The sequence below is a fragment of the Leopardus geoffroyi genome, chromosome C2 (genome assembly GCF_018350155.1).
Source record: "Leopardus geoffroyi isolate Oge1 chromosome C2, O.geoffroyi_Oge1_pat1.0, whole genome shotgun sequence".
Lineage (NCBI taxonomy): Eukaryota > Metazoa > Chordata > Mammalia > Carnivora > Felidae > Leopardus > Leopardus geoffroyi.
In genome coordinates this window covers 152,229,767-152,253,432 of record NC_059333.1, presented here as the reverse complement: position 1 = coordinate 152,253,432, position 23,666 = coordinate 152,229,767, and the positions used below count along the sequence as shown (strand labels likewise).

General features: G+C 46.5%; 1 protein-coding gene across 1 annotated transcript in view; it reads right to left on the bottom strand.

Moving 5' to 3' along the window:
- SCN10A (sodium voltage-gated channel alpha subunit 10) overlaps positions 1-23,666 on the bottom strand; it is a 94,341-nt gene that overhangs the window by 49,094 nt on the left and 21,581 nt on the right. Inside the window, exons 4-12 of the mRNA XM_045436521.1 lie at positions 19,922-20,050; positions 19,250-19,341; positions 17,005-17,226; positions 16,544-16,607; positions 12,979-13,120; positions 12,636-12,833; positions 11,757-11,927; positions 8,201-8,494; positions 5,688-5,799 (exon numbers count right to left, since the gene is read on the bottom strand). Coding sequence (XP_045292477.1) covers positions 5,688-5,799; positions 8,201-8,494; positions 11,757-11,927; positions 12,636-12,833; positions 12,979-13,120; positions 16,544-16,607; positions 17,005-17,226; positions 19,250-19,341; positions 19,922-20,050 — 1,424 coding nt within the window. The remainder of the gene's footprint in view (positions 1-5,687; positions 5,800-8,200; positions 8,495-11,756; positions 11,928-12,635; positions 12,834-12,978; positions 13,121-16,543; positions 16,608-17,004; positions 17,227-19,249; positions 19,342-19,921; positions 20,051-23,666) is intronic.

The window sequence follows — 23,666 nt, the reverse complement described above, 5'->3', positions numbered from 1 at the left end:
GAAATAGACATGCAAACTCTATTTTTGATGAAAGTCAAAAACATCTGTAAACTCGAATCATAAGTTATGTGCAAAGGCTTTCAAATACTGCACAGGCCAGTCAGGGTACAGGAGAGTGCTCTGAAAGGGCACTTTAAATGACAGATACGTAAACTGGCACAGCATGGTTTTCTAACGCAGTTGGCGTACCCTGGGCGGTTGAGAGGGGCGGGGGGTTGGTGGTGCAAAATCAATCATTTCTAGTGGAAACAAAAGCAGGCGCTTCCCCGGACCTATTTCGGCACTAAAAAGCGCGGGCAGCAGTGTTGCAGGAGGAATCCTGAGGATGCGCCATTATGGCAGGAAGCCCCTGTCTGTGAGGTGGCACAGGAAAACCCTCAGCCTTGTAAATAGCCTGAACATTGCTGACCTTGATTATCTGGGGGGATACAGAGTCTCAGAGAATCATGCACTTGCAGGCTTGGGACATGATCACAGACAGCTCTTTGCCCTAAAAGAACCTCCTGCAGAAACCTAATCCAGAAAGAACCTCTTCCTTTCCTTCTGTTACAGTTAAAGAGATGTCCCTCCTCCCGTTAACAGTCTCCACTTGTGCATCCTCTCCTGCCATGTCCGGAATTGATGGAATGTTCTCTTTCCTTTATCTTCATTCTTTCCCATTCTTATGGATCCTCCCCATTAGCATGTAAATATCCTTACTTGCATTTATTTATTCATTCATTCATTCATTCATTCACTCATTCATCCATCCATTCATTCATTCATTTATTCATTCAGGTCAAGATGAACTTTATTATTATTATTTTTGTGTCTTTTTAAATATAACTTATTGCCAAATTGGCTTACATACAACAGCCAGCACTCATCCCAACAAGTGCCCATCACCCACTCTCCCCCCTCCCCCACCCCCCATCCACCCTCAGTTTGTTCTCTGTATTTAAGAGTCTCTTATGGTTTGCCTCCCTCCCTCTCTGTAACTATTTTTCCCCTTCCCTTCCCTTCCCCCTCCATGGTCTTCTGTTAAGCTCCTCAAGATCCACTTATGAGTGAAAACATATGATATCTGTCCTTCTCTGACTTATTTCACTCAGCATAGTCCCTTCCAGTTCCATCCACGTTGCTGCAAATATGCTTTTTAAAAACTCCACACAAGAAGCAAAAAAAAATCTTCCTTCAAAGCTACCTACACGCTGGTGTCATTTTCTATCTCTTCCCCTTCACAGGCAAACTTTTGAAAAATGTGTCTGTATACAATATGTCCTTCTCCACCACTGCACCCCCGTTCTTCAGCCTCCTCCCCTACCCTGCCAATCCTCTTTTGCTCAGATCACCAAAGATACCCATGTGACTAAAGCCCTGGATTCTTTCTGGGCTTGATCTTACTTGATCTTTCTGTAGCATTGTCCCTTTTGACCTTTGTATTCTTCCTGAAGGAATTCAGACTCGGGTCTGTGTTGGGTTCTTCTGGGTCTTTTCCTATTTCTGGGCATTCCTTCTCAGCCTCCTCTGCTGGCTCTGTCTCTTCTGCTCAATGACCAAACATTACAGGGTCTTTAGAGCTCTGCCCCAGACCTTCTCCTCTTACTCAATTCCCTGTGTCATTTAATCCATTTGCACCATTCCAAGACTACTATCTACATTCAAACAGCTTTAAAATCTGTATCTCTAGGCCACCCTCATCTTCTAAGTTCTAGACCCATTTATTATAATTCTGCCTTCCTACTGGACATTCCCACCTGGATATCCCAAGGGCATCTGAAACCCACTATATCCCAGACTCAACTGATGATCTTTCCTCTCATCTTTCCCCAGTGAACCCCTCTAACACGTTCCTTTGTGAGCCGCCCTTCAGTCGCTTATGCCAGAACCATGCAAACCACCAGTCCTGGATCCTACATCTCTTAGCTCTTAAATCCTCCCTTTTCCTATCACCCCCACTGCCACCACCCCAGAGTCCAGGCCCTGCCATCTCTGAGCTGGTTTCCTCCCCACTGGTTTCCTTGCCAACACTCTTCCCCTCTTAATTCCATTCTCTACACGTATTCAGAGTAACCTTTACAAAATGCAAATGTAGCTCCCTTGCCTCCAGTCCTTTAATGGCACCTCACTGCTTTTAGGATGAAGTCCAAAATCCTTAATTTGGTGTAGGAAATTCTGCGGGTCTGGCCCCAGTCCATCTCGCTAGCCTTATTTTGAGCCCCTCTCTTCCTCGCTCTCTGTGTTCCTGCCACATCAGGCCTTTTCATTTCTTCAGATATTATGCTGTCTTCTGCTTCGGAGATTTTGCCGTCCTTTCTGCTTGGAATACTCCCCTAACCCCAGGCTAAACTTACCGTATTTCCTTTAGCATCCTACCCTTCCCCTTCAAGACACTCAGCAGCCTGGTAAGAATCTGTTCCACGTCCCTCTCTCCCACTCAGCACGAGGGCAGAGGCTGTGTTGGGCTCACACTGTGCTCCTGCTTCTGGTCTTCTGGTCTGGACAACTGTCAAGTGCTTGCTGGTGTGTCACACAAAGATGGTTCACGTGCCCTGAGCTCCCGGAACTGCCAAGTTCTTATTGGCTTGGGCCAAACTTCCCCGGGCACGATCGTTCCCAAAGAGGTGGCTTCTGTGTACCTCGTCACAACCCTTGACAGCCCCATGCATCCCTCCTGTATTCCGTGAGTGCAGTGGTTATAATGTCAGACCAGAGACGATCACAGGTCATCTGCCCTATGCTCAAGCAACCTTGACCTCTTTGCCCTAATCTAAGGTTGTCTGTACCCAGATTCTCTTAAAGATGTCCGTGTGTCTCCTGCTTTTCCTAGTCTATTCTCACAGCACCTTTCTTGAGGGGAAGTGCGCCCTACCTCAGGATATCTGACCATTCCTTATCCTCTTCCTGTTTATCAGTTCAGGTCATTGCAATGAGCACCACCCCCAAACGTCACTCTCATCCACCAACAACTGTTTGTTGAATGCCTACTATATGCCACACACTGTCCTTTCGGGTACTGGAAATCCAGCTGCGAGCAAAACAGACACATCTCTGCCCTTATTTACAACCGAGCAAATAAGAATGGCCAACGTCTGGGGCACCTGGGTGGCTGAGTCAGTTAAGCGTCTGACCCTTGATTTCAGCTCAGGTCATGATCTTATGATTTGTGAGACTGAGCTGAAAGTGTGGAGCCTGCTTGGGATTCTTTCTCTTCCTCTCTCTCTGCCACCCTCCCCCCCCCCCCCCCCCCCCGCCGCCCAATAAATAAATAAATAAATATTAGAAAAGAAAAAGAATAGCCAACATCTGCTGAATATTTACCAAGTGCCAGTCATGGATCTAAGCACTTTACTTATGCTAACCCACTTAATCCTCACAAAACCCTAGAAGATAAACACATATTCACTCTTTTACAGGTTAGGCACCGGAAGCACAGAGAAGTTAACGGAGCTCCAAAGTTGCACAGCTTACCCAACGTGGCAGAGCCAAGATGCAAACCGAGGCAGTCAGGCTCCAGGGTCTGTGTCCTTAACTATTATCCTCTGTTGCTTCTCATTGATTCAGAGATCTCTTTTGTTCTTACCTGAATCGGGATGTGTTTAGAACATTCATTTTGTTCGTTCCTGTCTCATTCCCGCCAACTACACTGCATTTGCCCTTCACCTGTCATGGAACTCTGTCCTGTAGGTTCTCATAAGACCACCTTCTCTTACTTCATTGAGATTTCTGGTCTCCCTAGAGAGAACAGCCTTCGACATCCCCCTTATCTGAAGCAGCCCCTCTGCAGTCCCTTGTTCTCCCATCTCCTACCTTACTTTCTTTTTTCTCCTACTATTATCCTCACCTGAATCTCTGTTTGGGTTTATCTGTATACCCCGCCCCCCAGAATGTAGATTCCATGTGTGCAGGCTTCTATCTTGTTCACCACTGAATTCCCAGCACCGGAGTAATGCCAGACACATAGCAGGTGTTTGTCAAATGCTTGTTGAAGAGTAAACAAATGAAAGAAAAAAAAAAAGAGGAGGAGGAAGCTTGATAATTCTGGGGAATAAATGAAAAAGCAAGCTGTTTGTTTTTAACATTAACTGTCTGATGGCTAAGAGCAAAAAGGAAAAAGAATCCAAGTAACCCACCTGGCCAACAAAAAGTCATGGGCATAGCATGGTTAGATTCTATGCAGCCATAAAAAATGTTAGGCATACAGACATTATTACAATGGCAAATGATTTTTGATAAATAATATGAGAAAAATGTACACACTGTTGTTACTGAAATATGTATACATTTCACAAAGCACAAATTCATGCATGCAAGAAAAGTAACTTGAATTTATAATTGAATTCAATATATACCACAAGTCCTCAACCTGGGGATCTTGTTTTGGTTAATTCAGTGTCTGCTATTACATCACTATCTGAGGTTGCATCTGAGTTCTGGAGAGCTCAGGGTTGGAAGAGTGTTGGGCTGGTCCTTGGTCATTGCCAAGTATATTTTACTGGAGTCATTGTAGTTCCCATGTGGTCTCTGGTGGGAGAGCCACAGAGATGGCTGTTCTCTCTTTGCCTCTCACTCACCTTCCCTAACCCTCAAGTGGGGCAAGGTCATCACCTAGCTACTTTCCTGCTATGCAGGCCATAGGGCACTCTCAGAGGCTGCTTCAGGCCTTCTCTGCCCAGGTAGGTCACCTGCTTCTCTACTGTATAGTTTCTGTACCATGCTGGGCATATGAGTCTTTTTCTAAGACTTGCCACCTCTCACTTCACCTAGAAAGTAAGGCATAGATTGGCTCTGTTTTCAAATCCCTCAAACATCTTTTTTTGTTTGTTTCGCCATGCCCTCCCCCACAGTTAGGATTCAGTCCAGGGCTGGGAGGGGAGCACACAGAGCCCTTTCTCAGGAACACACCAGCATCTAAGTTCCCCCTCCCTTCTTCAGCCCAGTACACGGTAAATTTGTCTAGCGGGGACACATGGCTGGACAAGACTAAGGCCATATTTTCCATGCCCTGAGGCAAAATAAAGGCCGGATAAGAAGACAGGCCTTATACAGGATACAATCATGCTCTTTGGGAACTTGTGTGTCAGGTGACCATGACCCGGTGCTGTTGCCTTCTTCCAGCCCCTGGCTTGGTAGAAGCAACTGGAACTTAGACACATCCCCGAGGAGGCTGAACGGGCTCCCATTTGATTGATAGAGCCCTAAGTTAACAAGAATTTAGTTAAATTGACTGATTAATTTACTTAAATTACCTTCCAATGCTCAGCATAATGTGGGCTTGGGACAGAAATTAAGTTATAACCATATGAGTTACAACCATGAAAAATGACAGGATAATTTCACCATATTTGAAAATTAAGGACTGTAAAATTTCTTGCATACCTGAGGTAGCTTGAAATTCTCTGGTTTCTGCCAGATCACTTTCTAAAATTTAGTTTTATGAATACATATGAGGCTGATGTTAATTTAAACAAGAGATGAATAGGGTGTTTCAAACTCATTGGATTCTATTGTTTTTGAAAAATTATCCGCATTAAAAAAAACACATTGATAAAGGGTGATGGGACCAAGGGCATAAGAAAGAGGAGTCTTTAGGGTCCCAGGACACAGATGGGCGATATATTTGACACAGATTTGGGGCATCCCCTCTGCTGCTCAAATGCAGACTCATCACAGCACAGTTGATGGAAACTCCAATGAGCAGTTCTTACCCTCAAGGACAGAGGTCATGATGCTGACAACACTCATTGCCCTTTGGGCTCGGAAAGGTTCATTCAGGTATTCTGCTGATAAGAAAGTCTTCTTCTGTCCTGCATCAAATGCCTGCCGGGACACAAACAATCAGGATATTCCCCCACCTGAAGTCATCGGTGGCAAAAATGGGTCACTGAGCCTCTTATTGGCCCATCTCATGTGGTTGTGAGTTGCCTGGTGAAGCTATGTTCCTCTGTAGCTGTGTTTTCCCATTTGGGAAATGGGGCTGCTTCTTGAACTTGGGGTAAGAGCTGAGGCATGAGGACCAGGACATAGAGTTGGGGGTGCAAGCAGAGTCTAGCTTTGTAGACTACATTTGTCAATGTAGCTGACATTGTAACCTGGGCTCACCTGAGGGTCTGCTAATTCCTGCCTGAGGACAGAGTCCTTGGGCAGCAGCGTGGGGATGGGGCTGCCTCAAGGGTCTCTGAGGTTTCTACTAAAGGGAAGTGACAGCTGCAGGAGCGGTGGGCCAGGAAGTCATTCCAAGACTTCGTCTGCGCTGGGCATACGGTGTTCAGACAGAATTCCTCTTCCAGGACAGGTTTTTTTTGACCTCCCTTCTGATAGGCCCCTTTCTCTCCCCAGCATATAACTCAGTTCCAGCTCCACACCGTCCTTTTCTTTCTGAGGGAATATTTGTGTGTCTTGATTCTCCAGTGTTAGTTGTTTGACACAGCCCTTTTGAACCTTCCCTCTTTGGGCCTTCCCGGGGAAGTTCCATCTGGGTTCTGTGCTCTAACTCTAGTCCTACACTACCCCAGATGTGGGGAGTCTGGGGCCCATAGAAGCTGATTCTGGCACCGCACAAACATTCAGAATCCAAATTCAGCGGACATGAGCACATGCCATAGGTGAAGTTCATAGGTAGATAGTAAGTACTTTAACACATACAAAGAATGTTCAGAAAGTTTTCAACCATGAGGACTCAACAAGAGATGCTAGCATAGCTATTGTTATTTTCAGGCAAATGTGTGTCAGTGCGGGCACTTTATGATTCCATTTAACCCTTCAGCTATTTAGAAACCTTTTTAATGGGGGACTTGGAGGCCTGAAGAATTTAAGGGGCTTGTTACAGGTGACTCAGTTGGTAAATGGCAAACCTGTGATTGAAACCCACGTCCATGTGACACAGAGGGCTTAAAGAGTTAATCTTACACTAGCTGAATAACTTAACTAAAATGAATCGAAGTCAGAATATCTAGGGAGGTGATAATCTAGGGAGAAATTCCTGAATGAGGTATTTTCTGGAGTGTTAAAGCAACTCCAAGAGAGGTCTGCAGGTTGGCTTTGACTTTTGGACTCTGTTGTTGACTCTTTGTTGGCTCTTGGAGACCCACTCTCCACCTTCTCTACCCCGCCCTGTGCCTGGGGAAGGTGGTCTGTACTCTCTCGTTCTGGTCAGGCTTGGCCAATGGGAGGCACAGACAGAAGATCAGAGTCTGGAAGGAGAGGGACTATCACCTGGCTTCTTCCCTGCAGCGCTATGACTGACCTCCCCCCTGGATCACAAGTTCTGTGGGACCACCCAGCTCTTGCTGGGTTCTGGTTCTGGTCCTTTCCCTCACCACTTCAGCCTAAGCATATAACAGCTTCCCACCGTTGCTCATCTCTAAGTGCCTCACTGTCCCTTCTCAGTTCAAAGCCCAGTGCATACCTCTCCCCCAATTGCCCACTGGAGTGGCATCTGTTTCTTGCTGGGATCACATGGCATCCAATCAGAGATGGAGCTAAGGTAACCCTGTAGGACTTATCCAGGTCAGGAGAGCCATATCCTGGTTAGTCTACAAGTCTGTTTGTGAACTGCTCTGGGTCCCTGGCTAGCCAGAGAGGGCAAATGAAAAACACTGGAAGCATCATTACTGAAACTAAGGGGAGAGCTCAAATTAAATCACGGCTCTCAATCCAATGAGGAGTCCCTGGTTTTCCATTGCACTCTGCGATTATTCTATGAAGAGTGCTCACCAGTTAGTCACTGTTGCCTAATTTGTACATTTTGGCAAGTTATTGCTTCTCTGAGTAAAGCAAGGGATACTTTGCTTCTGCTAATATCTATCCAGGGCACCTCCCAGGATTTCTCTGGGTCCCATGGGCCAAACCCAGCATAGTTTGCACAGAGCTACAAGCAGAAAGAGAAGAACCTTCCCTTTTTCTCATACTCATCCAGGAGCCAGGCAGGCCTGTCTCTAAAGCAGTAATAGTGAGTGGAGACAGAGGGACACAGAAAAAAATAAAAGGATCAGCTGGAAAATAATTTGTATTACTGCACTGCAGAGGAAACCAGAAAACCAGTTTGACCTCAGGTAAAGCCAGTATCTCTGACTCTCACCTGCCCTGTCTGTAAAATGGGGATAGAGGGGAAATGTTGGACACAATGTTGTCTAAAGGAGCCTTCCATAGGTGGCACTCAGGGTTTGTTGGCCCTCACCTGGAGGGCAGCTCAAGAGATCTGGAGCATTGACGAACTTACCGAGACTTCGATGCCTCCAGGAGCAAGCTCACCAGTGGGCAATGTGGAGTGTCCGTCTTCTCCAAGTCCTGAGCCAGGGTTGGAGGGCTGAGGCAGTGGACTCCTAGGGAGGGGGCCTTGCTGGCCGGCACCCCCACCCAGCAGCAAGGAGCCCCGACGGCTGTCACGGTCTCCAGGAAAGACTCCATCATCTGTGGCCCCATCAGGGAATGAGGCGTCCAGGCAAGGGGCCCGGAAATGGAACACACTGCCGTGGCTAGCCCGGCGCCTCCCAGAGGTGAGACCTAGGAAAGACTGGGCATTGCCCCAAAGGACCAGGAAAAAAAGGCAGACTGGAAGCCCATCCTGCAGGCATATCTGGAGCTCAAAACTTCCTCCACCCATTCCTATTTCCCTGCCCTTATTCTCATGAACTTCCAGAAAAAAATTTAAGACATAGATCCAAGGGGTATTCTAGGTAAACATGGGAAGAGAACAGGGGAAAAGAATATTTTTGACATGGCCTGGGAAAAGGCCAAGAGTGATTACAGAGTGCTTAAGTTCAGCAAGTAGGTCACGATGGCCAAGGATGTCAGAAGACCATCTTGTCACCCAGACGAGTCAGCTATTTACAGCCTTAGCCCATAGGACTGGACAAAACTGTCTTAAATTCCCTGCTCCACAAGTGAAGCTGTGACCTAAGGAGACTATTATGCACACCAGTATTGGAACAAGCTCGGTAAATGGTTTGTTGAATGAACAACTGCACTTTATTGTCTGAAAATTAGGTTCTGCAATTCATTAGATCCAGCCTATACAAATGTGAGAGTTTGTGTGGGGCAGGAGGAGACAAGAGCTCTGTAATGTAATGAGCTTCCAAGATCCCTTGAGGCAAACTTTGAATAGTCAACAATGGGGAGATTGAAGGGAGAGTTGCAGCCTAATTTCCTGGAAGAATAATGCCATGCCTCCAGATCAATAAACATTTCCCATCAAAATCTTCCACTGAGGGAATGGCGAGGCTTACAGTTGCCAGAGAAAAGGAGCTAATTCACAGGCCTAGAGCCCCCGGAGGGTGAGTATGCTGGGTTGGCCAGTGCCCATGACCACTGTGGGAGCCTGACCATAACAAGTTATCAGTTCTATTCTAAGCCATATGAACTATTTCTAGACATCTACACGCTGACTTGCTACCAAACTTTGTCATACTGCTGAATGTTCCCCCTTCCTTAATTCCTCTTATTTACTAAACTACTAAAGTTGGGACATTTTGTCAATTAGAGTCCTCCTTGCTTATCCCCCTATCCCACAGAACTGAAGTTTCCTTTTTGGATTATTTGGAGCCCGACACTGTTCAGCAACTATCATTGCAATCGTGGTGTCATAAACAGAGCATTCTTTGCCTAGAATATATGTCCAAGGATTATGAAACTCATAAAACCCCACGAATCCTTCCCACTTTTGAAGTAAAGGAGTAGAATTAGCAAATTCTTATTAAAAATGGGATGGCTGAGTTATTTGCAGGTGGGCAGTAAGCAAACAAATGAAACAAACTAAGAAGAAAATTTTGGTCCCATGTTTGACAGGTGGTGCTTCCCTGGCCACCAATTAATATTTCAGAATTAACCTGTTTGACCAATGGTGGCCGATGACTTCTGAATCTAAGTACTAGACTTGTCTTAAAACGCATCCTCCAAGCAGGCCAACTTGTGTCCTGGGGGTTCCCTGAAACCTCTGCTGTGTCTCTTGTTGTTTGCTACCCCTAACCTCTCACCCATTGCTGCTGTTTGGAAAATGACTTTATATAAACACTGCTGATGGTCTGTTTACCACAGGAACACACCTGGGAAAAGAGGAAGGGGATGCCCTCTTGAATGAATTTCAATCCTTTAGTTAGCATTAAAGAGGTACCCAAAGGGTGCTTCCCTGCTTTGACACATATATGTTCTATTTTAGGCCTGGAAAATACTCCTCCCCCCCTCCCCTGCAGTCCTCAGTTATTAGAGGAACCCCTACTCACTATTTACTATTCACCTCAATGATCTCCTCCTCCGTGAAGTCTTTCTTGATACACCTCCACTCCCATAAGCGTGGATGCTTCCTCTTCTATTCCCAAAACACCATGTATGTTTCCCTAACATAGTATATAGCACACAGCTGTTTACATATCTGCCTCCTCCAAATGGAAGTCCTTGGGAAATGGACCATCAGTCATCTCTAGGTGCACATCATGCATCTAGTATTGTTGAATTAACAAGACACAGTTCCTCTTTTGCCCATTTGAAGGTAAACCTAGCTGGAGAGATGAGCACACATGTCCATCTGGTGTGTTTGTGCCCAATTATTGGACATCCAGGTGCTAATTTATGTGAGGCTGACTGTATGAGGGGAGTTAAAGCCCGATTCGCAGTATCATCGACATTTCCACGGAGGCTATGATTCAGTCTGTCCTGTGATTGTCAGAGCCCTAGTGAAATCCCCTTTGAAATGTCTTCTGAATTGTACCCCGTGCATGCCAGGTGCTGCTCAAAGCAGGCAGAACAAGGAAGGGAAGGGCGCAGAATCTGATGAGTGAGGAAGTGTGGGTATCACTGAGGCCAGTGTGCATGTGAGTATATCTGTGTACATATATGCACACGTAAGTCTGGGGATTATAGAGACAGTATTATAAAAAGTAGAATGTCCTTCAGATGAGCATATGAAAAGAGACTGAGAGGGAACTGAGGGACAGGAGGCCTGACGAATAGCCAGTTGATCACCTCTTCCACACTATTAGTGTGGGAACTGCTCTTTCACAAAGGGATTGTGATCTCTTAGGCCTCTGGAAAGGACGCGTTTGCCATACACAGGACTTCCAAGGGAGAGAGAGGTGATGGGAGGAAACTTGGTGAGGCTAGGGAATCTTGGAGTGGGATGCAGAAGATTTGGGTGGTGGACAGAATTGTTACAGGGTCTAGTGAGGTTCTGAAGTTATTCCGAGGCTGGACTGTATCACAGAGATGGGGGCTGTAATCTTCTTTGCCAGCAACAGGTGAGAGTCTGGGTTGTGGGGGCTGAGGCAAAAAGTCAGAAAGAAGCTTGTGAATGATTTCAGCACCACAAACAGAACTGCAGATCAGAGTGTTAGAAGGAAGCTAACGCTTGCCGTCCACAGGTCCACGGACACCTCAAGGTCAGCATGTCCAATATGGGCTCACCACTTTCCCTACAAACCTGGTTTCTTCCTCCGATGCTCCTCCCTTAGAATCACCACCCATCTGATTGCCCAATTCTGAAAACTGGGAGTCATTTTGGACTCCTCTCTCCTTTTTCCACATTCCACAGTCCCAGTCTCATTGTCCCCTACCCCCAGTAAAAGTCAGAATCCATCCCTGTTCCGTATCCATGATGCCCCTCTCTTAGTTTAGGCCACCATGTGGTGGGGGGGGGGTCGATGTGCTGTCTGGATTACTAAAACATCCTCCCCATCTTGAGCCTCCTGCTGTCTGCCTGCTACAAACCTCTTCCCAATCCAACCTATTGTCCGTGGCGGCTGCAAAGGCGGGTAATCTTTAGAACACGAACTTGAGCCCCTTACCATCCTGCGTTGGTTGTAAGGATCAGATTGGGGTGATTTGCTGTCATCTGTGGAGCCCTCTGACACCCTCGGCTTCATCCTGGGCATTCTCTCACTGGCAGTTTTGGAGGCTAAAGGTGATCCATTGTGGGAACGGAGAGAAGCTGTGTCAATCCCCAGTGCTGCCAGCACCTGAAGAGACAGAACAGCAGCTGCAGCCAACAATGTGTGCTTGAGCTTTGCGTAAATGTGCCCCTCAGTCGTGGGATGTCACGGAGGTGAGGGCATATAGAACAGAGAGGGTCAGGATTAGGACCTGGGTGGTGGTGGGACCGAGGCATGGCAGGAAGGGCCACCTCTGGGTCATCTCTTTCATTTGCACCGTGTAATGTGTCCTGCTGATTCCCCGCCCAAATCCCTTTTACCAGGTCAGTACACTCATCTTCAGCAGCTTGAGTGTTAGCTGTTAATGGATCACAGCTACAGCATCCCGCAGAATATTTCCTTTCATTGTACATTTGGCTGGGGGCGGGCATGGGGGTGTGAAATGCCAGCCCCCTTGTCTCAAGAAAGGCTAACGTTGTGGTACTAGTCATGCCCCAGAACTCTGCATGGGATCGGGCTGAAGGTGGTCTCTAGCTGAGGCCACTTTCTAGTTTAATTCATCTCCTGTCCTGCTTCCTTCTTTCTCCTTTTCCTGAGGGCACCCCTCAATAAATCACTTGCACAAGATCTTGATTCAAGTTCCCTTTTTGAGAAAACCTGACCTAAGATGGTGCTTGAGGTACAATAAATCGTTCTTACAGTTCTTACAGCCTTAATGTAAGTGGCTTCTCCAGACCTCTCCCCAAGAACGTTCAGCCTGCAGCAGATTTCACAAAGCGCCCACCCCTCACAGACCTCCTGCTCCTTCCGGAGCATCTCGAGGGCCTCCTGGAACTTTTTCTCCTTGGCTTCAATTTCATCAATGGTGGCCTGGTTCTGCTCCTCATATGCCATGGTGACCACAGCTAAGATCAAGTTGACCAGGTAGAAAGACCCCAGAAAGATGACCAGCACGAAAAAGACCATATACATTTTCCCAGAAGCCCTCAGCGTCTGCAGATTCAAGAGAAAGAAGAGAGATCTGTATCCAGAGTACATGGGCCCCTGACATTGCCAGACTCTTCCAAGAAAAATGTAGGCATGCATCTGACTCCCCGGGCCTCCAACCAAGTCTGTAGGGGGGCATGCAGCTCAATACCTGCTGGTAGAGGCGTTCCCAGGAATCCTGTGTCATGAGGCGGAACAGTGACAGGAAAGCCCAAGCAAAGGAGTCGAAGCTGGTGTAGTTAAAATCTGGGTTGTCAGATGTTTTAAGACAGAAATAACCTTCAGGGCAATGGCTGCAGCAAGAATAGAGAAGGTCATCAATTGTACAGCCCCTCTGTTTACTGGGGGCAAGGCAGCCCTGGGCTGTAGGAAGACCATAGGCGTTGAAGTCAAAGATTGGAACTCAAGACCTGGCCTCCCTCTGATTAGTCGGATGACCTTGATCTCCTTAAGGCTCAGTTTCTCTTGCATATTTAAATGGGGATGGTAACGCTTTCACTTCAGAGTTTCATGCAGAGGGGTATGGCCAGGGAAGGCCAGCTGACTGCCTCGACATGATCCCATAAGGTGGCTAACTCCCTGCAAGTTCATACCAGGGGAGGGAGAGTCAGTACAATAATGCAGACTTAAGACCTGAGCGTCTGGCATCACCTGCCAACCTGTCCATCAAAGGACTCACACGGGGGAGTCAAGCTCACTCCCCAATTATACGTAATAATGAAAACGATACTTTCCACTTACTGAGCACTTACTGTGTGCCCCTCTCTCTCCTAAGTGCATTACAAATGCTATAATTTAATTACCTTAACAATCCTTTCTTACAGATGTGGAAGCTGAGGTTCAGAAAAAGGAAGTCAGCTGCCTGAAACCATACAGATGCCAGTATATTTATTTAGGAGGAGGAGTATATCTGTCAAGTAGCCTATGAAGACTGATGAAGAAAGGCCAACTTGAAGATAACCACGTGAGTACTGAGGGGGGCAGTGATGGACTGACTCTTTACTCTCTCACGATAAGGGAGTAAGTTGATGTAAAGAAGTCTGTCTAGGCTCAAGGCATGTGAGGTGCTCTCACCCGCCCCAGTGGGATGACTCTGCTGAGAAAACAGTAATTCCTTGTTTGGAGTTTGGGATTCTATTGCTCCAGCATGCCTCCACCAACACCAGTCTCAGGGGCTGTCCTTATCCCAGACATCCATGCAAACACATAATCCTGGGACCCATACAGTTGATTAGGGTCCCAGCAACTTGACTACGATTAATCCCAACTCTATCTTCAATCTCGGTTGGAGATTTGTGAGTTCCTGGACTCTATAGGCCCACATTTAAAGACAGACAGTCTTTTGTTTTGCCCTCTGAGGAGCTAATCAACCTGTTATCTGTAGGTCTGCTTGTTAACTCCGAGGGTAGCCGTATGTCTATGTCTTCCATTAAACCCCACTACAGCTGTTACACATCAACAACGAATTGCTCTGAGAATTAAGTGAGCCCACAGTACAAAGGTTCTTGCATGGTGCCTTCAGCATCGTAAATATTGTATGTAAAATGAAGATGAAAATTCCTGTTATTTTTAACCTGCACTGACCAAAAGAATGGACTAGAAGAACATATGTGAAAGAGTCCTGGAAATCATGAAGTGTTTCCTAGTACTTGGTCTCCACTTTGAGAACAGTGCCACTGGTCAGTGCGGGCCTTTGCTCGGGGCTCTGGCTTCTCTGTGGCCCAGCACGGGACATAGGTTCTGTCGTCACAGGATGCTGTTCAAGTCTCACTCCACCCATCATCCTGAACGGGCCTCTCTTGCCTTCCCAGCCCTATCCACCCCTTTATCTCCTGGCCAGGACCTGCCCAGCAGGACATCTGGCCTTTTTTGGAGCTGGGTTGGGGGGCTATGGATGAACCCCATAACTTTACCACAGTAGCTTGGGCTACTCTGGAGCCATCGCCATGAGAAATGCCATTATCCAGACAAGAAAAGGAATTGAGGGGGCCTTCAGTTTAGATTTAAGCCAAAGGCAAATGATATCAGAACAACCCCATCCCTGAGCCAAAGAACCAAATGCCAAGTGCATTTGTGAAGAAAGAGGCCAAGGAGCTGATGTTGATCAAATTCTCCACCTCCATCCTTCAGCTCTATCTGAGATTGTTCTTCTAGTGAGCAGATCAAGGCAAAGCTCTATATAGGTCTCCCTCAGCTCCACATGGGCAATATGGAGTTGTTAGCCCTTCAGGGAGTGGGGTCATTTGGGCTCAGGGCTTCGGATCCGCAGCTGTGGAGATGGGAAAGATGAGCCTTGCTGATCTGTGGCCTGAACTCTTTCTGCTCATGCCCGCTCCAGTGGTCAAAGCATCAGGCAAGCTTGAGGGGACCCCGAGCCCCTTGCTTTGTCTCACATTCTGTTCTGCCACCTGGAATGGCCTCCATCCAGACCATCTCTTGTTCAACCAAACTGGAGACACCCTGCCTGCCCTTCAATGCTCCCCTCGACCACCACCTCTAGGAAATCTTCCCTGGCCTCCTGCCCTGCCTCCCACCATCACCTCACTGTGTTTCCCCGGCCCATGGAGTCTCTAGCACAGTACTGCTTCTTCTCAGGGTAGCATCCTTATGTATATGCATCAGAGCTCACAAACTGGCAGCTTGCAGGCTGAATTTGGCTTGCAGAAATATTTTGTTTGGCCCACAATATGTAGACATTTCTTGGGATTGGTAGCCAATGTTTGTAGTTGGGAGATTTCACATAAAAATCTAAATTCCTTATCTCTCTTTTAAAAGTTAGAAGAGCTAGAAGCAATGGACCAACATTTCCACGTGGCAACCCAAAGCTGGACTGGGTGGTGGCAGGCCCTTTTGGACGGGGCACAAGCTGTCACCGCTTGGTTCCTACCCAGCCTCATCCTCTCATTTGTTGTCACGTACCTGGCCTCTGTAAGAATTTGAAACGGCTAAGTGTGATACACAGGTTTCTTCCTCTGTCATGTGCGGATAATGAAACCCATGTGATGGAGTTGTGATGATTAAACGTAAAACATTTGACACAAAACATATTTAATGACTATTAGTTTCTTCCTGGGGTAGATTACCAAAATGGCCACGACGATCTCCCTGCCCGTATCCGTATCTCTTTGCAATAGGATGCTGCAGCTCCTCTGATCGAGAGGTACAGTTTATCTCCCCGGCGCTTGGATTTGCACTGGTCAGTGACTTGCTTTGGCCAATAGAATGCAGTAGAAGTGACACTGTGCCTCTTCTAAACCCAGGTCCCAAGAAACCTTGCATACTTCCCCTCTTTCTCTTGGCACTCTGCCTCTGCCATGAGAATAAGACCATGCTGGGGTATAAGACCACATGGAACAGAGAAGCCACCCCAGCTGAGACCAGCTAGATTTGCTGGCCCCCTGCTAATCTGTCCATTATTTGCAGGTGTATGATTAAACTCAGTCAGTGCCAACACACCAGGCTGATCTCAGCTCAACATGCTGATGTGCAGAATCCCGAGCTGGTGTTTTAAGCCACAGAAATCTTGGGGCTATTTGTTACATGGCAAAAGCTAAGTCATACACTCCCTCCCCCTGAGTCTGGGATGACAAAAGCCATGACTTATTCATTTCTACACCTTCCTTGGGATCTGAAGACCAGTCCCTATCTAGAAAATGATGATGACAAGGAGAAAGGACTGCTGGGCATTGGTGCTTTGTCATGGGTTGGGCACTCACCCTGCATCAGATCCATTGCCACACAGTAAGGGATCTGAAGTGCCTGGCTTATTGTAGTAGAAATCTGCAGAAGAAAGGAAGAAATGAAAGCCTTGCATATGCTTCTGAACCCTCTAGCTCAAGCCTTGTGTGGTAAAGGCACCGCTTCTCAAATCTTCTGCCTGAGCAAGATGCATTCCCTTGGCTATGTGCTTTCAGTGGGCACACTGGGACATTTGGAAGGAGAAAAGTCCCATCTTGGAAGAGAAAAGCGGAGCAGTGACTTCAGTCTGAGCCTCCCCCAGCAGAATGACTTGTGCCCAGGTTCATAGCTCATTTCCTTGTAAATAGGGCATGGGCAACAGAAAATGGGGACCCCAAAGTAAAATATAGCTCAAGAGAACCATTTAAGCAGGAAAGAGGCGTCAAAAATATATTTCTATGTAGGTATGCAGGGGCTTCACCCCCCTTGCCAACCAGACCTTCATCCTCTTGGCAGAAGTTCCACTCGTGTTTTCCATAAGAGGAGTAATTGCCTGTCTCGTTGAGAGCGGTACAATTCTTGACACATTTGTTCTTGAGGTTGCCCTTGAAGAGCTGCAGGCCCACCAAGGCAAAGACACTCAAGCAGAAGACGGTGAGGATGGTCACATCTGCCAGTTTCTTCACCGAGTGGATCAGGGCTCCCACAATGACCTTCAGCCCTGTGGGAAGATGATAGCAACACTTCCGCGTGGATGGCGTACCACACACACAGAACACTGGCATGTCTGCGTCTTAACCATCCTGTCCTTTCACCATGTATAAGTGTGAGGTACTTTACAAACCCTGGGGCAGTTCCAAGCCCGGCTCCTCATCTAAACCTCGCAATAGCCCTGAGACAGAGGCAGAGATTATTGTCCCGTTGTAAAGGTGAGACAACTGAGACCCAAGTGATATATTTCTTATCATCATAAGGCTAATATAATACACTTCTGACAGTAGAAATTCAATTTTAAAAATAATTGTTGAATACCTGCTATGTTTCAGGCACTAAACTAGACATGAGGCTTCTAATTTGACTCTAATAATTTGGCATCTGTTTTTCTATACTCACTTCATTTCTGGGAGGCAGCTTGAGGCTGGGGGCACACAGACCTTTGTGTGTGTGTGGAGAGAGAGATGGCGGAGACAGAGAGAGAAAGGGAAAAACCTAATCAGAAGGAGCTGCCTCAGGGACAAGCACAGCTGGCAATAAAGCTTCAGGAGGGAGGATTTGTGGCCATGGCAAATGAAATCAGCTTCTTTGAGAGAGTAGCTTCACAGGTAGCAGAAAGAACTCTGAGGAGGGACGACGTCTGGGACTGATCCTTGTCTTGTCATTTTGGTTAACAAATAACCCATTGAGCACTACCTGTGTTGGCCCCTGGGGTGGGAGCTGAGGAGGGGCTAAGGCACTGGCATGTGGTGGGGTTGTCTGACAACTGAGGGGAAGTGCCATAGCATTATCGAGCAGGTGGGCACACACAGAGGCAACCCCTACCTGAAGCCTGGGGATGGGATGGGATGGGATGGGATGGGATGGGATGGGATGGAGTGTGGGGAAGTTGAGGGAGACTAGAGGGTTTCCTTGCAAAAGTCAAATCTTGGCAGAGCCCCGAGGAAGGAATATTAGTTGAGTGAAGAGGAGAAGGGCTCTCTTGGTAGAGGAGCAGCATGGCCAAGAGCTGGGAGATGAGCAAAGGCCGGGAGCATTTATGGAACCACAGGTGGATTCTAGAACATGAAGCAAGGTGGATATAGGAGAGAGGTGAGACAGGAGACGGAGTGTGGACAGGACAGGTCTTGTAAACAACACTCAGGGTTTTCCTGGCTAAGACTAGGTGAGAGAGACCCTAAGTGGCAGCACTAAGTGAGGAAGCTTATCCAGCAGAAGTTGGCAAAGACTTTCCGATCCTTCCCTGCAGAGCCGGACAGAGAATTGTAGAAAGGACTTCACGCATAGTTTGGGCGTTTCTGTTTTCCAGATGAGAGCATGGATTCTCAGGGGTGAGGGAAGGGAGATAATCCAACAGGCCACAAGGTGGAAGCTGTCTTAAGCTTTGCCTGGTCTCTGGACTCACTATCCTTTCCACCAACTCAGCGGACGATGAGGCACATCCCTGAGATACTGGTGACAACAGAGGTTTGAAGGCCAAAGGAGACGAGCGTTGTGAACTACTTTTGTTTCTGAATTCTCTGTGATCAAGAATTGCCCAATCCTTTTCTCTCTGTGGGCCCCAAGACAGGCCTGTCGCTCAAGCTTTCAGGTATACGGAAGTGGCAAACACACCCACTAGAGCCTAGGACTGCCTGCTCCCTTCCTCCCTGTTTCCAAGTTTACACCTTTGGTTTAGGATGTAAATGAGGACCTCCAACTGGAGGCTTGTCTGAAGCCCACAACAGGAACACAAAATGAGGACATGACCTTGTCATTTGTCGATGGTGAGTCCGTGAGGTACTGTGCACAGAGCTTTGGCCTAGGAATTGGGACATCAGGTCTTCGGGTCACATTTTGCCTCTTAATAGTGATGAGGACTTGGGATTGTGTTTCCTACTCTCTGGGCCTCAGTTCCTTTGTCTTTTACAGGGGGACAACAGTTCATGCCCCGGCGCTTTATAGGGCTCTTACAAAAATCAAAGACGGACGTCAGGCTGTGGAAACCAGCATATGCTCTATGAATACATGTGGTGGTCAAAGCTGCTCACCCGGGATCACAGAAACCGTCTTTAAGGCTCTAAGAACTCTGAATGTCCGCAGGCCTGAGATCCCTCGGAGATCTATCGCTTCGCCAATGTATCTGTGGGACCAGAAGTCGGTCAGTACCTTCAAGGACAGGGTCCTGGGAATGCATGCAGCATAAGTAAGCACCATTTGGGGTAACGAGAGCCTCAGTGGGACCCGGAATAGACACAAAATCTAATGGCACGTCCACCTATAGACTGACACACAGATTTAATTTTTGCAATATCATTTAGAATGGCCCCTGTGAGAAGATGCATTATGATCTAGAACATTCTGGGTACTACATGCATGGATGAGTAGTCAAGCGTGTGGGCTTGGCCAGCCGGTCTCCTCAGACACGCATCTTCTCCACCCACTCAGGCAAACATCTTCAGGTCAGGCAGGTGCAAGGCTGAACCGTGTCTACTCACTTTGATAGGCCATTTATCAGCTCAGAGTTGAGGACTCTGACTTCTTCCCGAAGGTATGGGACTAACCCTGGAAAGTGACTCCCAAAGCAACATTTAGTGGCAAGGAAACTCCAGGCCATGAAGGTCCAAATGACGAAGCTGGACAGAGGTGAAGAAACATCCCCAGAGTGCAAGCCACCCAGAAGCCCCATGCAAACATAAACATCAGCACGGAGAAATACTCACGCCAGGGTAATGACGCTAAAATCCAACCAGTTCCAAGGATCTCGCAGGTAAGCAAACTCATTTAGACAAAATCCTCTTGCCAGAATCTTTATCAAGGCTTCAAAGGTATAAATGACAGTGAAGACATACCTGGGAGGGGAGGTGGAAAGGTGTGTTAGCCATGCCATGGAGAGAGCTCAAAGGGGAGCTCCTGGAAAGGCTCCAAAGGAAAACACGCAAAGATCATCAGGGAGGCTGGGAAAGGGAAGTAGATAAGGTAAGGAGGGGAGACACAGACAGGGGAACTCAGAGCAGTCACACAGATGGGTGGGGTGGGGACAGATTGAGGTGGCTGAGACGGTTGGCAGCATCTTCAGCTCGGAAGGTGGGCAGAGGGCAACGGCAGGTGCAGAACCACGAGAAGGTCTAGAACAAGGATGCTCCTGTTCGCTGAGATGCCCAGAGGGAACCTGGAGGCCCCTTTCCCAACCTGCTGTTGACTGACATGTGGAACAGGGATAAGGTCCTGCTACATCCCTCCTCTCCACACTTCTCTGCTTCCAGCTGTGTTTTCTTCTCCCACCGCACTTGGCCTGCAAATATTTCGGGACTCAGGAATCCCAGTCCAAGAGCCACAAGAGGCAGGAAACAGCTGGGTGTCATGGAAGAGAAAAGCATCTAAATCCATTAAAATTTTCTCTGGAGGACGGGTCTTGCCAGAGGAAGTCATAGCCAACAGTCCTTTTAGTCTGCTGGGCACTTTGTGGGGTTGGAGGCGAAGACAGATCTGGAGCTGAGGTTGAGAGTAAGGTAGTATTTCTCAAATGTTTAGAATCTCTCAATTAACCTGTGACAGTAATTTTCAATCTCTAGCAAGTATCTGAACCACCTGCAAGGCTTGTTCAAACAGAATTCTGGGGTCCACCCTCAGAATATTCTAAATATAAGAATATTTCGTCAGTCAAGAGTAGGGCCTAAGAATGTGCATTTCTAACACATCCCAAGCTGATGTTAGTGCTGCTAGACTGAGAGAATTACCCCTCTAGGACCAAAGGGATTCAGATGCACACGTAATTTTGGGTACAGTAAGTTTTTTAAATTATAAAATCATAAACACAAACACCAGCGTTAAAAACGGAAAGCCTTGATTAAATATGACAGATCGAACAGATGTATTTACCTCTATCCTTTTTGAAATCCTTCTTAAATGTTGGCGGAAGGATTTTTTTTTAAAGCATAAATCCACGAGGACAAAGATAATGGAGAACGCGACAACAGCATTTTGGAAACTAGGGAACATGTGGATGGGTAGTCACTGACAAAGCAGAACCAAGAAAGCTGAAACCTGAGCCGGGAAGTGGGGAGTTCCCAGAAGCAAGCCAGCCCACACTGCAGGACTGCTCAGGAGAGATACTAAATATCTCTGGAAGTGGGATTTGGGGGAAAGTGTGTCAGGTGGAGCTGGATACTGTTTGAAAGGCTTTACAGGAAGCAGCCATTCAGCGAGGAACTTCCTCTTCTGCTGTGGAAATAGACTGGATGCTCATTCTTTCAAGAGTTGGACGAGAGAGACAGAGAGAGAGAGATTGCATGCTGAAACAGGAGTATAAAGGAAACTTTATATACTGAAAGGCACTCAGCCTGCCCATCCACCCACTCACTTCTGCTTTTAGTTAGTTTCTAGAAGCCTGTAGTCAGGTTAATAGCCCAAGAAGATGCTGTACTTTTTTTTTTTTTAATGTTTATTTATTTTTGAGACAGAGAGAGACAGAGCATGAACAGGGGAGGGGCAGAGAGAGAGGGAGACACAGAATCCGAAACAGGCTCCAGGCTCTGAGCTGTCAGCACAGAGCCCGACGTGGGGCTCGAACCCACAAACTGCGAGATCATGACCTGAGCCCAAGTCGGACGCTTAACCGACTGAGCCACCCAGGCGCCCCAAGATGCTGTACTTTTAATGTGAACCTCTAGCCAATGAGCATCAGGAATTGGAAGGATGCTTCTAACACCACAGACTAAAGCAACCAAACAGGAAGGAAAGAAAAGCTAAAAAGACAACGCAGGGAGCAGAAGAAAAGTTGGGAAAAATTCTTATTAATATTTTTTAGAGAGTTAAGAAGATCCAGGATATGCAGAATAAGAACAGAAGGCTATAAAGACTATTCAAAGAACAAAACAGAACTTTTGGAAATAAAAATATGACAGTGAAAGTAAAACATTAATAGGAGAGCTGGAAATAAAGGTGAAAGAGATCTCATAGGAAGTGGGATAAAAAGAAATGATGAGAGGTGGTTAAAAAGCATGAAAATTAGAGATGATCAGACCAGTAGGTACAATGTCTGACTAATAGATCTAGAATGAAATAGACCAAGAAAGAGACAAGAGAAAATTATCAAAGTAATAATTCAAGAAAATCTCTGCAAACTTCAGGATCTAAGTATTCAGTTAAAAACACCCACAAATGTCAAGAAAATGAATGAATGTCAACAAATTTCAGAACATTGTGCACAGACAGAAGACCTCTACTGCTTTTGAGGGAGTGAAAAATCTCAGGTCATATCCAAAGGATTAAGAATCAAAATATCATCAGATTTCTCAATGGCAACCTTAGAGGGTACAAGACAATGAAACAAGTGCCTTCAAAATTTTGAGGAGAATAATTTCTCATATAGAATTTCTTCCCAAGCTCAACTGTTAGGATGAGGGTAAAATAAAGACAATTATGGATATGCAAAGTCTCCGAAAATGTGCTTTCCATCTAAGAAAGTTACCATAGGATGCTCCATCCAAACAAGAAAGCAACCAATAAAGAGGAAGATCTGGGGACGCAAGGGAGAGACAAACGGAATCCAAAAGAAAATGGGGAAGGAAAAATCTCCAGACGAGAGCTGCATATCATGTTCGAGAACACCTAGGCCGGACTGAGGCGGAAGCTAGAGGGCTCCAGGAGTGATTTCCCCAAGAAAAATGGGAACTGATGGGTAACCTGACATGATCCAATAAATTGAGGCAAGGATTAAACCCCCAGAGAAGAGCTTGGGAGCAAAGTAGTGATAAATACACAGAACATGAAGCAATGAAATCCTTATTGACTCCAGAGAGAGCAAAAATGTTGTGCTAAAGGAAAATGTCATCAAAGGACACTGCATGATACAGCTGTCATGTCATTTGCTCAGCAATTCTGTTACATAACCGTGTCTGTAGTCAGTCGATGTACATCTTGTCTGATTACCTAACCCAAAATGATAATATAACTGAAGCAGGGAGACAAGTGTGAGAGGAAAGGAGTGTGGGTACATGGACCTAATTCTTTTTTTTTCCATAACAGAAAGCCAACAGATAACATCTAAAATGGAAGAATAAAAAATACAGTATGAGTATATGACTAGAGATAGGGAAGTATCAGAATAAAGAGGTAAAACATCTGAGAGGACTCGCCTCTGGAAATACGGGATTAGGGGCAAAGAGAAGAGCGTGAAATTGTACTTTTTGTTAGAATCTTTATAGAACTCTGTGACCTTTTAAATCACGAGCCTGTGTATCTTATATAAAAGTAACAATCACATTAAAAAGAGAATAGCGGTAATGCCTGTTCGTATCTGCGAGAGAGAAAGAGTGTTTGAAATTATTCACGAAGAAATCTATATCTGGCTGGCTGGCTGCTTGAGCTGTCAGCTTCCATATCTTGTGGGTTCCCCCCCCCCCGACTCTTTATGTTTTCTAAATTGGAAAATCTTAACTCAGAATTATAGGTTGTTGGGAAGCT